Source organism: Lytechinus pictus, chromosome 11, assembly GCF_037042905.1.
Source record: "Lytechinus pictus isolate F3 Inbred chromosome 11, Lp3.0, whole genome shotgun sequence".
NCBI lineage: Eukaryota > Metazoa > Echinodermata > Echinoidea > Temnopleuroida > Toxopneustidae > Lytechinus > Lytechinus pictus.
The window spans coordinates 33,298,801-33,312,628 of NC_087255.1; the positions used below are offsets into that span (position 1 = coordinate 33,298,801).

Below are 13,828 nucleotides of genomic sequence, written 5' to 3' on the forward strand. Positions count from 1 at the left end.
CCAAGTGTGAATCGAACCCGGGTCACCAGAATACGAATCCCCCGCTCTACCGACTGAGCTATCGACAGAGAGAGGGAGAGATAGGGAGGAGGGAGAGATATAATTGTTTTTAATAGTATTTTAGATGATTTCCGCAGTGCTGTATGAATCTGCACCCATGATAAATACTGTCCATTTGTGCCATTTTTCTGAGGTGCATTGGCTTGCTTTAATAATCCATGCCAATGATTGGGGTTTAGGACTGGATTACCTGTCTCTGTGAAGTTGGATTTGTTCCCATCACCAATAATACTTGTGCACATTAAGAATATGATATTACATGTCACCCTCTTCACTTTTCTTGCTCAGAAAACTTATGGGAGTCCAGTGCTACTACTTGGAAATGTTGGAGGGTACCCCTAGTTTAACTTTTCCTCACTCTCTTTCCTCCTCTCTCCCTTTCTTTACTCCTTCCTCCTTTCAATGGGTATGATAGAATGCTGAAAACATGTATCCAACATTCAGTACAGGCCTGTACACCTCATACAAGGGCTGACAAAAATGTTAGGTTGCAAATAATACTACATATATTTTTCTTCTTTTGCATCTCCTGCTTCTCTCATCTATAATACCAGAAATCTGACCTCTCTCATTCTCCCCCCCCCCCTCTCTCATGCATTTGTAATGTCTTCTCTCGCCTTATTTCTCCTCAATGTTATTCATAAAAAAAAAACCACTCTCCCCAAATTTCAAAAGAAGTTTCCCAATTCTTCTATAATTTTCTTTAAATGTTATTAGCTCAACACTCTTGATGTATTATTGTATCATTTATATTTTTATTTCTTCTGCCAATGATGCATTTGCATTCTTTTCTTTACTGTATTCGGATCACTGTATTCTTTGTGAACTTCTTTATTCCATTTGAATGTCATGAATACAGTTATATATATATAAGGTTTGAGTTTATGATTTCTTTAAATAGATTCTAATTTTAATCCATACTTTGAAGGGGAATCGAATAATAAAACAAAAACACCAATTACTCTCCCATAGTTGCACTATTATGTAAAAATACAATTCCTCTATCCCTCTTTTAAAGATATTCCAATTTTATTCAATTCTATAAACTGGAATCAAATCATCAATTACTCTCCCAAAATTGCACTGTTACAACACAAGGGAAATTTTCAAATTCTTTAATCACTTCTTTAAATAGATTCCAATTTTATTCAATACTGTAAAATGGGAATCAATCCCAATAAGCATAAATTTATGCATTCCAGAGAGCAAACTTCTGTTAAAGCAGTTGTCAAAACATCAGATACAAATATTAAACTCACATATATCTTCAAGTAAAATTTGTTAATACCGCCAGTTACAAATTTTCTTGCCATGCAGTTCATAGGTTGGTAAAACCGTATTGAAGACATTGGAGATCGAAGGTGCTACTATAACACTCGATAGTATCGAGTCGATACGATCGAGTGTTATACCCAAATTATCAGGAAATTGGATGGGTCAACTGTCAAACCCTTGTCAGTGCCATTCCTGGTGTGTGTTCTTCAAATGCAAGCCCATGTCATATATATTAACAGGAGAAAGTATGAGAGTCCAATAGTTCTGCTTCTCAACAGAAATATATATATATTCAAGAACACTAATCTACAGTGATACATAATGACTTGTGTTGGCATGAACGCTCTGCACAATGTTGCATAGTATAGTAAATTAAATTATCACCAACTGTGATGTTACGATAAGGTAATGTTTAGTACACCTTCCTGTCAATAAATTGTCACAATGGTGTTTTATTAGGTCCTTCCCTGAATAACGTGTATAGGTAGAGTCAGGATGCAATTACTCATCACAAGCTCATACTTATGAAGCATGATTGCTCGCTCAATTCACACATAACAACAGCCTGAGATATACTACTGGGGATCATTCAACAACTGCATAAATATAAATGTAGATATCAAAGTCAAAACAAAGTGTAAATACCCATATTTGGCATGTTTCGTATTCTCAAAAGAGGTTTCATTTATACCATTGTCCAAAGCCTTGGACTATGCAGATTTTAGTATATAATTACGCTCATTTCATTGCATACACTAAGAAATATGTGCTTCTGCCAGAGCACACTAAAAGGGAAGTGCAATAATATGAGAAATCTGGATAAACCTAAGTTTGTACCATGGTCCAATTAAAACCTATTTTGAGAATACGGGCTACTATATTTATGGTTAGAAGTTCTTAGAACAATGGAAAACTGACAAATCATTTGCTGAAAGTGGACATTCAGGTTAGATATGTGTAAGAATCAACATTCATCCTCACTGGTGTCAGTTTAACAAGTAAGGGCTACCCCAAAACTAGCCATGTGCATAACCATTCTTACATATTTATTAACGCATACAGGAGTAGAAATTATATATCTATGCACAGACCTACTTCATGTGATGCACACATACAGCAGGCATGTCAGTCAAAGCAATATTCAAAGTTTTGTGGTGTGCATGTGGCTAGTATCAAAATCAACACAACATCAAAACCTGGACCCTGTCTTACAACGAGTTGCGATTGATCCAATCAACCACAACTATGGAAAGCCAGCAATGTCAACATCTAGAATTCATGTTTATGCACAATATTTTCTAGATATGTTGTACCGTATATTCATACATTCATTTTTTTATTTTTTAAATTATGTAAGCTTCTCTCTTTGTTTACAAAGGACATTGTGCAAATTTTCTTGTATAAGAAATATGATATTGATGGATTTCCATAGTTGATCGGATCGGATAAATTATGTAAGCTTCTCTCTTTGTTTACAAAGGACATTGTGCAAATTTTCTTGTATAAGAAATATGATATTGATGGATTTCCATACAGTTGATCGGATCGGATAAATTATGTAAGCTTCTCTCTTTGTTTACAAAGGACATTGTGCAAATTTTCTTGTATAAGAAATATGATAAAAAATTGATATTGATGGATTTCCATACAGTTGATCGGATCAATTGTAACTCTTTGTAAGACGGGACCCAGCTGTACGCACTGAATTTGAAATCATAGAATGTACTCCAAAATTGCCTGAGAAGACAAGGCTCAATTACAATATATATTGCTCACAACATTAAGGAAAATCCTTCCTTATAGATCCTTCATAAAACCCGGGTAGAGAGTGGCAAACCTTGCCAAAGGACATTCCTACCACAACAAGGCTTAAACTATTCAAGGATCGAGGTGACCACAAACCTAAACCTCAATTTCAGAACAAATCTTAAAAACATTTGATGTGAACATGGAATATCTTACTAATACTAAATAGGTTCATTATTGCGGACTGAAATAATCGCTAGAGGGAATTCATTTGTCTTGCAATCTACTATGGTCAACAAGGAAATTCGTGATCACTCTCGCAATAAGTGATCACTAGCTTTCTAGGAAATTCGTGATCACTCTCGCAAAAAGTGTTCACTAGCTTACAAGTTCACGAGCTTTCGAGTGCCGCTGCAACTCTTTATCAAGTGACGAAAATTATCTGAAAACGAAGTGTATTTATACCAATCCCCAGGACCGTACGCACGAAGGCAGGAACAATAGGTGGGTACTGATCCGTTATATCTTGTTTACAGTTCTGAATATTTTCAAAGCAGAACTTCATCTATTTCAACCGTCTTTTATAGATATAAATATGAATTGAAATTGTAAACATCATAGAAGATGAGGTGGTGTATGAATTGCGAATATTTTAAAACCAATTTGTAATTTATTCAATAAAAAAAATGCTTGCATTTAACCAAATTCTTAATTATCCGGAACCTTAAAAAAGATCACACTATTTTCAGAAAATTTTATGCAAACTGACATTTGTTCCAATATCAGGTGGTAGACCAGCAAACAGAGGGCTTTTTGTGAGAAGTACTGCAGAGTTTTAACAATCATGCTGCAGAATCACACACAAAAAAAGTTACTGGTACCAGCACATATATTCTAAGCCAAAATTATTTTGATCATATCATGAATGAGAGAAATACAATAAATGCAACCATCGGAAACTCAATCCCGCCAAGTTTACACCAATCCTATCCAGCCTGATATCAGTATTTCAAATATTTATCATATGCAAAATAAAGTATTTCAAAATATAGAAATAAAGTTATTGTTAATCATGTATTAAACAGAAGAGAAATAAAATGGCAAATAAGGTAAGACCGCATCAACAGATGAGACAACAGTTGATCTCTCTCCGTGTTCTCCTGAAGTGTATGGATAAAGCAGTCATTTCAGTAAAATGTTGAAGGCAAATTTGTGTACTATGGATCTCTGAGTACAGTCATCCAACTTAATAGAACTTATGCCTTTCACCTAACAGAGCAAATAGTGTAATAAAGGCCATTGTAGGATCCCTGCATGTCACTCTTTCTCTCTTCCAATGTGTGTTTTCTTCAATACACGCGACAATCCGCACCAAAGTAAAATATTCAAGCAATGACATTCAGTATAGTTTATCTGGCAAAGTTATTTGCTGTAGAGAAACCTCCAATACGCAGCTTTCATACGATCCCACATAGCGCCTGGTGAATCCATAGCAGGCCTGACATCAAGGATAGCAAACTCAAATGTCTTCTTATCCACCGTACCTCCGTCATAATAGTCAATGATGTATCGCACCTTTTTACCGCACCTATCGACGATCCAGTCGTGTCTATCAAATGGTCGCTCGTATCTGGAATATGGAAATAAAAGGAATGGTAAGAAACTCTTGACCTTCTGATGTACAGGATCAAAATGAATTCCTTTGGCCATAGCTCTCTCACCCACTACCCACCCCTCCTCCAGATAACTACCTTGAAGATAATTACTCTCAAAGAAATCTTTCTCAACCTGTTAAGGCAGACAAGTGAGACAACCCCAAATATGATTACAACTTTAAAGGATGAATCTAGGAGACAAAATTCTCAAATCCTGTTCTCTTCACTATGATGTATGATATGAAAAGATCAAAGGATGCCAAGTTATAATGAAATTATGTTCTGACCCCTTGTCAGATTTTCAAAACTAGGTACAAAACAATCCTCTTTGACTTTGACTTGAAAGAAAAAAAACATGTGTATCAGCGTGTCACGACAGAGGGCAGTTGCAGAGTAACTACAAAATTCATATGGTGGGTCAAATTGTCACACTCCAGGAAAGCCTTTCATGACAAGTTTTGTCAATGATAATCACTGAAAAATGTTAAAAGCTACAGAAATTCCTTGAATCTGATTGGCTGAGAGCAAATAACTCAAGTGAAAATCACTGACAAAATTATGCATGAAATGCTTTCCCGTTGGTTAATGGTTAAAGAGCATTTAGTCCCAGACACTGTAACATAAATCTAAGTGATTGAGCGTTGGCTGATATTTATGATTGATCATACAAAATAAGCAATGCAATCAGTTGTATCAATCAGCCCTAAGATCAATTGCTATGCTTTACATTACAGGGCCTTCGTAAATTCACACACAAACTTACCCCATCCAGCATCTCATCTTAGCTCGGGGTGAAAGGTCATTGTAACGTCCACCAAAACTTGCCAGTTTAGGACAGGGGCATTCTCTGAAGAAAAAAATATAAAGCATAAATTTTCTTTCAATGATGATTATCTTTAAACATGAGTTGTTCTCAATAAAAAGGACAAATTAACTCAAGTTTTGCTTTGAAGGAAATTGTAAAAAGCCCTGTGAAAACAATATTAGACCATTTTATAATATTGTGGTAAAATGAAACTTCTTCCCCTTACTGTATTTCAAAAGCACTTGACATTGATGATATAAAGTTTAAATACCTTTGGAAGTCAGATTTGTGTGCAAGAATTCCTCCCTCGGTCTTGATTTCCCATGTCAATCATCCTCCATAAATTTATACACAGATCAATCGCTAAACTGCCACAAGGTGGCACTGTGATTGAGACTGCTCTATTTAGATATATAGGGCACTGGTTTACTATAGCTTGTTGCAGTACCACATAGCCTACTCTATTACACAAAGTTAACCTTATCATTATTATCTGAACGATATTTCTGAGTTTTTAGTTTATTTATAAACACTGTTTTAATAACAAGATTCCTGGTGTAAGAAGGTTATTTATGATTCAATACTTGACCCAAACTCCCAATGACGTAAGTGACGTGTCGTTATACCCTGAGTTATCATGATATTTTTCAATCAAATTTGTTTAAACAACGAAGCCCCATGAAAAAGTTATAATTACTGATGATTGACAATAAATCTGAACGGGGAATGATAACACTCACTTGGCATGCATTGCCTCCCACTTAAGCACCTCCTTCCAAGCTTGTTCATTGTTAGCGTTATGGATATTGATGATGTTATGCATATCGTCCTGCTGTATTTCATCAGACTGCCATCTCCATCCTTTCCTTAACATGGCATTCCAGAACATCTGTTGAGATGGGTACACCCAATTCTCATCCTTTCCTGCCCGAGGGATGCTGGAGGTCTGTCGTTCAATGGAGAGGCTGAACGGCTGGTCTGGAGCAGGTCTTTGATTTGGAGGAGGCATCTGGGAACATTTTGAAAATGAAGAAAATCTTACTTGATGTATTTCTTTAAGCATTATTCTTGTCATGATTCATGCAGGGATGCAAAGTCTCCTTAAAACGTACACTTCAATGAACTCATTTCAACAAAAAACAGTACTATATTAACTCTTTGCACATTAAAATAATGCTATTAAGGTAATATTTCTACTTTTCAAAATTCTGTTGAAAACCCCACCTTCCTAATTGCATAACTGATACCTTCTTCTATGTACATGTTTTTTCATGCATCACAGCCATTTGTTACATGTACATTGTACCTTCACAAGTACAATAGTGAAGGGCAATTATAACAATTGTTATCCTAAATTCCTAAGTATGGAACATCTAGTTTTTACAGACATCCTTTCTGATGACAGCTTCTAACATTTTTTTAACAGAGCAAGTTTATACTTTACAGCCTCAAGTGCTGCAAAGAAAGTGAATTAACAAATTAACCAATGCTTACTGGAACCAGGTGGGTGTTTCATAAAGCTGTTTGTAAGTCAAGAGAGACTTAAGAACGACTGGTGATCATTTCTTATGAGCTAAATAATTACCAATGAAAATAATGGTGAACATCATTTACCACACGGATCACCAGTCGTTCTTAAAGTTGCTCTTAACTTTCGAACAGATTTATGAAATGGCCCACGGATATTTGCACAAAGTCTAGATGAGAATGACTGAAATCAGTAGTCAATAGGTTACACATTCTTACCCTGTTTGCTGGATCAATGTCATCAGTCTTGTTGTCTACAACCAATGTATTCGTTCCAGCCGTCATTGGGCACTCACTGACCCACCCGTCCCCTGATCCAGTGGTCTGACCAGTAGATGCATGCATGGGGCACTCAGGTGGGATGTCTGCAGAGGTCCCTTTAGCTGGTGCTGATGGAGATGTGTCTTTGTTGTGCATTGGACATTCTGCAGGAATGACAGTGGTCTGTACTGTTATAGAGTCACCCTGGTGCATGGGACACTCTGACGGTGGAGATGTAGCTCCTGCAGCTGGAACACTCTGGACAGTAGCAGCCTGGACAGTCTGAGATGAGGATAAAGACCCTCCCATGATGTACTTAGTTGTCCTGGTTCACCTACAAGCAATTACTATTTGCAACAACAAAAAATATATAAAAGAAATTGCATTGCAACTCTGCAATTTTGCAAAAGGGATTCCATGAAACAAAGAGGAAAAATCAGCATCCAGCCTATCCAATGTACTGCCACTGGTTTGTTGGAGAAGCCTCTGCTGATTTTTATTTCCACAGACAAGAACTTGGAATCACAAATTGAATGGTCATGATTATAAGATGATAGAGTAAAGAATCTGTAAAAGTGAAGGCCCCCATCGAAATAACAGCCTACATGAATAACTTAATCATCATTTATGTTCACCGCTAGCGGTCGGCATATTCCATGACGTCAGCCACTCAGCTCAGCCAGCTACGATTGCAAGCCAATTTATGAATGAAAATATTAATGTAAGCATGCACACTGCAAAGACCAAAGTGCAATCCTCCCAGTGTCCCACACAGTCATGACAGTATTCCAATTCCATCAAAACAGGTGTGCAATTCTCTATCACCTCGTACCAAAATTGACCTAGAATAAGACTATAGAATTTCACTTAGGCCTAATCGTTAATGACTTAGCTTAGTATAATTTTATTTTATATGAAATTATGAAAGGTATTCACAGAGGATCTGGCTTCTCACCCATACCGCACTGGTAAGCGTATTTCCATTCACTGTGATTTTTTTTTAAACAAAGGCCATGGCCAACTTGGCGAAGCGAAGGCCAAGCCAAGCGAAGGCCAAAGCGAGAGCGAACCGAGCAGAGCACGAGCACGGCCTTTGTAATTTGGCGGGGCGGCCGAACAGGGCGGCCGGGGGAGCTCCCCGCGCCCCGGGGCCATGAGTTCCCCAGACCCAATCACTCATAACATAGTCATACATACGGCCCGGCACGGTGCAGTGAGAGTTAATTTGATTATTAATTATGATACTCACCCCTTTTTAAGTCTCCTTATTTGTCGCTATTCAGACCAATTCAGTGGGACGACACGGTTCTTACTCTTCGCTGGTCTTTGATGATGTAATTTCTAGTCAGCGATACATAATTTCAGGCGTGCATGTGGGGAGATTGTGTAACCTTTCATCGAATTAATTGATTGATTTTCAACAGTAGGGGGCGCTACTGCTTAGTGTTCCCAGGGGGGTGAAACTCCGCTTCTGCATCCGGTCAGAATTGGGGAAAATTTAGGAGGGTCAAAAGTGCACACTGCTCCCATTTTTCGTATACAAGCCTATGGACACCGCCACTGCTTTGGTACACCAGCGAAATGGAGGCGTGGTCATGGTACGTCCTTCGCGCATAGCGTAAAAATATGTAAATTAGTATTTTGTCACTAATTAGCATAATGCACGACCTGATTTAATATCGTTGGTGTCTGTAATTACATCATGTCAGATCATTCGTTCTTTTTTTTTCCTCCTCAGAGTATTATTATTCATCTATTTTAATGATCTATTTGTTATTGCCTACCACGATTTTTACTGCATCTTTGCTTTGTTTTAGCTGCAAATGGCCAGGATCTTTGCTAAAAAATATTACAGAAGAGGTTCCCAAAGAAAATGTTGCCATGATAATTTTTTCCCTTAAATCGTGTGTTCCTCGGTTGACAATATGGCTCAATGTAATTACGATGACATCTCTTTATGTTTCTGGAGCCCTTATTTTTTATTTTTATTGCAGAAAACGAAATGAACCTTTTTTCATAATATGAACAAAGATATAACAAATCAAATTCTTTTCCATAATTGAAGTCTCCAATATAAGTCCTATTATGAATAGCAGTCCTCGGAGCACTTAATTTTAAATGGCGACTTCTATGTCAAACATCAATAATCATGACCTAGGTATATACCATATTTAGGGAGGGGGTTCTCAAAATTAAATAGGCAAGAGAGAAAACAGATCGTAGGCTATAGGGTATTTCTTGTTTTTATTTTCAACTGAAAATGAATCTGGTGTAATTTTCATATGGAAAGAAAAAAATACATTTTATATGCAGGTTTCAAAATTTTGGAGAAATAATTAGCCCTCCCCCGTCATGAACAGTAAGGTCTAACAATTGCTTCTTTCAAAACAAACTGATTTTTCACTAACTGCCCCCCCCCGGCCATCTCCTGCCCACTTCTCTCTCTCTCTCTCTCTCTTTCTGTCTGTCTCAGAAACTGACACAACTATATGGATACAAGCAAATAATTCTCCTGTCATTTTACTTCCTTTCCCACTCTTATCCTTATTTCTCTTGAATAATATTTTATTTTATTGACTGCTGTTTGATCTCATGTAACAGTGGCATCATCTCACTTTAGTACTCAGTGCAACATCTTGTGCCATTTGTGCATAACAGCTCAGAAGCAATATATCATCACAATTCATTGATAAATGAAAATTACCAAGATAAAAAAATTCAATTCAAAATTAACATGTTTATTAAGGAATCCATTTTCTAAAACATTGACATAAACACAAAAATAATGATTAGCGTCTACCAAGCATCAAATTGTATTTTAAAAATGAAGGCAAAGCATGGCTAAAAAAAAGGGCTGTTACTGGGTGGGGGTAGTATGGTGTGGGTAAATGTACAAAAATAGGATTAAGTACATTTTTCTGCATTTACAATGTTTGTTTAAAAAAATTTCAGTCAAAGGATCTCGATGAGCCTATAGTTAATATTCCATAAAAGAGCATAAAAATCTTTGATATTTGTTTATTTTTTCCACAAAAGTTTGTCAATAAAAAAAAGAAGGTTAATTCCTTTCAAATTTGCTGACAAGAAATAGACTACTGATGTGAGAGCACTCCTCATAAGGGGGGGGGGGGGGGAGCCCCCACTTTTTTCCAAAGCCATGTACAAGAACGTAAAAATGACCATACGATTGTGATTTTTTTGCATGGTTAGCCCCCCACTTTGAAAACCGTTCCGAGGCCCCTGTGATGAACCTGAACTTGTACTGCACTCTTTTCTACAGATGTGTAGTTTAAGTTGTACGTTACATTCAATGCTTTATTAATATATTTATTTCAAATTAATTCAATTTTAATGTGTAATTGAAATGAAGTAACTACTTTTTATTTACTTGGCCTTCATATCACTTCTTGGCACTTGTTGTGATACCAGTACTTAAACAGCTTGGGAAGTGGGAAACCTGCATGGTAAAAAAGAGAAAAGAAAATAAGCTGTAAATTATTCTTACTCATCTAGTCCAGTTTATCAAAAAAAGATGTAAACTCTATTTTATACTCTTCAGTGATAAAACAAGTTCAGCACATGCAGTCACTTTCATTCCACATCCAGATAAATTCATATATCAATATAACTATCTACTGTTTGTTTTGATAATAAATTAATTCAAATATTTATCAGAATTTTGTGAAAACTGAATAATATCTTGCTTTTATATGCAAATGCATGTATAGACAGGAGATATGGATAATTAGTATGCAGTGTTGAAAATGGAAATACTGGTGAATCTGAATTCAAACAAATATTAACTCACAATGGAACTTAACATTACATGATATCGCATCATGTTTCAGCACAATAATAGGCCATAGCCGACCCCCCCCCCAGGGGGAATTTTTTTTTTTTTTTTGGGGGGGGGTGATGAGCTTAGATACAGCCTGTATATTATCAAAACAGTCAGCATACCTTGCAATTTTTCCATTTAGATATCCTGTTCCTCATTAGATTGTAACTACATGAACTAACACTTGCTGATCTGCATGGTTCTCAATTTTGTACTTCTGACTCAATGTGAACTGCTAAGAACTTGGTCCCATTGGATCTGCAATTAACAATTTAAAGTTGAGAGTTTTAGAGATAAATAAAATTACTCTTCTTAAAAAATATTTTTGAAATTTCCAGCTGCCCATATATCCAAGGCCTATGTATGAATATTCCATACCAGAACAACAAAAATATCTGGACCCAAAACTTCATTCTCTATCACATAGAGGCATAGGCCTACCTCACTCTGTTTATAAAAGTAAAATGATTCCAACCACATATTGCTACAGCTGTGTATAGCTGAATCAGGACCTGTCTATGCTGGGCCTGTATAACTAAAGAATCACATATCACATTTGAATGAAGTAAACACTAAGAACGTTTTCAGATTACCACCCCAGGCCATCCTGTTCAAATAGACTTGATTTAGGTCTAGGGCAGGCTACGGCTACGCCATTTCATTCAAATCTAAGACTAAGTAACACTTAACACTAATAATAACAGACACTAACGCTAAATCAATTGTATTTCAACACTGATTATTCTGAAGTAAAACGTTCCTGAATAAAAGAAACTGCTTAGAATTTTATTTATTCATATGAAGATGAAATAGCGGGGATGGACTAGGCCTAAACTTCAACTTTCAAGCTTGAAGTTTGGGTCTAGTCCGTCCCCGCTATTTTCATACCCCATGACTACATCGACAATCTCGCTAGCCGGCTAGCACCGGCGATATCAAAGGCCGGATCCCGCTCTGACCATATCCTTACATTGACCTAAATTTGAATAGGCCTATGGTCTAAAATCGACAGTTTGTCGTTACTAAAACAAGAGGTCGGAAACAAGTCCACATCTACCCCTGATAATTGTCTAATTACAATAAAACAGGTTTACTTATATTGGACCTACATGAAGCATTCCGATGAATGTCTAAATCTACGACAAACTATAGACCCCTAGATTGGCTAGAAACTTCATGATGATCACACTTTTCTTATTTGGAAGTCAGGCAAAGGAATGCATTGAGGTTTACATGGTACCGGTACTAAAGTAATACAGGATGAGCCCCGAACCCCGGCAAACACATTACAATTTGCAAGTGAGATCAAATGATGAAAATGAGCGTAACTTACTTTTATTCCTATGGAATGTCATTAGATTAGTATTGATGTTCCCTCCAAGATTTTCTGCTCCAACGAAGTTAACTCAGAAACCATGATTTCGAACATCAATTCTATAAACAGATAATTAGTCTAGCTATTTCGTTGCAGAAACTTGAAATTCGCAGAGTCCAAAAGACCGACACTGTTATGCACTTCGCACAGATATCGTAGGGAATTGTGGGACGGAAAAAAATGTTTAATGCATGAATACATGAATAAAACATTAGCGTTTTATCCAATCATACAAGTGCATTATGCGTATTTTGACGTCATTCTCATGAATAAAACATTGACCCTCCAAAATCAACCTTCAAATTGTCCGCCGGCAGCCATGTTGGCTATGTACAAAACCTATGGGAAATAAAAACGCGCGGAAAGAGTTTCCTCTCTAGCTCCCTTCGGGAGCTTATACGTAAGATCGTATCTCTGTGAGTGTTCCCACAGAGATACGATCTTACGTATACGTAAGCTCCCGAAGGGAGCTAGAGAGGGAACTCTTTCCGCGCGTTTTTATTTCCCATAGGTTTTGTACATAGCCAACATGGCTGCCGGCGGACAATTTGAAGGATGATTTTGGAGGGTCAATGTTTTATTCATGAGAATGACGTCAAAATACGCATAATGCACTTGTATGATTGGATTAAACGCTAATGTTTTATTCATGTATTCATGCATTAAACATTTTTTTCCGTCCCACAATTCCCTACGATATCTGTGCGAAGTGTCGTTCTTTTGGACTCTAGCTCTGCGAATTTTTTTTATTTTAACGAAATAGCTAGACTAATTATCTGTTTATAGAATTGATGTTCGAAATCATGGTTTCTGAGTGAACTTCATTGGAGCGGAAAATCTTGGAGGGAACATCAATACTATTCTAATGACATTCCATAGGAATAAAAGTAAGTTACGCTCATTTTCATGTTTTGATCTCACTTGCAAATTGTAATGTGTTTGCCGGGATTCGGGGCTCATCCTGTATTACGCACTATGTAAACCTCAATTTCAATATTTCTTTTGCCTGACTTCCAAATAAGTGTGATCATTAAGTTTCTCAAAAATACTATATCTAGGGGTCTATAGTTTGTCGTAGATCTAGACATTCATCGGAATGCTTCATATAGGTCCAAAGTAAACCTTTATTTCAGTTTTATTGTGATTAGACAACTATCAGGGGTAGATGTGGACTTGTTTCCGACCTCCTGTTTTTTAGTAACGACAAACTGTCGATTTTAGGCCTATTCAAATTTAGGTCAATGTAGGGATATGGTCAGAGCGGGATCCGGCCTTTGATATCGCCG

General features: G+C 36.8%; 1 protein-coding gene and 1 long non-coding RNA gene across 3 annotated transcripts; both read right to left on the reverse strand.

Annotated features, from left to right (window-relative positions):
* Positions 1–1,070: 1,070 nt before the first annotated feature.
* Positions 1,071–8,866, reverse strand: LOC129271219 (holocytochrome c-type synthase-like). Of its 2 annotated transcripts, none has more exons than XM_064106391.1 (5): positions 8,579–8,866; positions 7,288–7,676; positions 6,282–6,550; positions 5,500–5,583; positions 1,071–4,711 (listed from the first exon to the last, which is right to left on the reverse strand). In XM_064106391.1, exons 2-5 carry the CDS (start codon positions 7,636–7,638, stop codon positions 4,504–4,506), a joined length of 912 nt encoding a protein of 303 aa, XP_063962461.1. In that variant the 5' UTR covers positions 7,639–7,676; positions 8,579–8,866; the 3' UTR covers positions 1,071–4,503. The 2 variants fall into 2 exon arrangements, with proteins under 2 accessions (XP_063962461.1, XP_054764574.2); XM_054908599.2 differs by having other exon boundaries at positions 7,288–7,663; positions 8,579–8,754.
* A 1,843-nt stretch (positions 8,867–10,709) lies between these two features.
* Positions 10,710–12,937, reverse strand: LOC135155925 (uncharacterized). The gene is made up of 3 exons (XR_010295069.1): positions 12,501–12,937; positions 11,290–11,425; positions 10,710–10,786 (listed from the first exon to the last, which is right to left on the reverse strand). It is a non-coding gene; the product is annotated as an uncharacterized LOC135155925 (long non-coding RNA).
* Between the last annotated feature and the right edge of the window lie 891 nt (positions 12,938–13,828).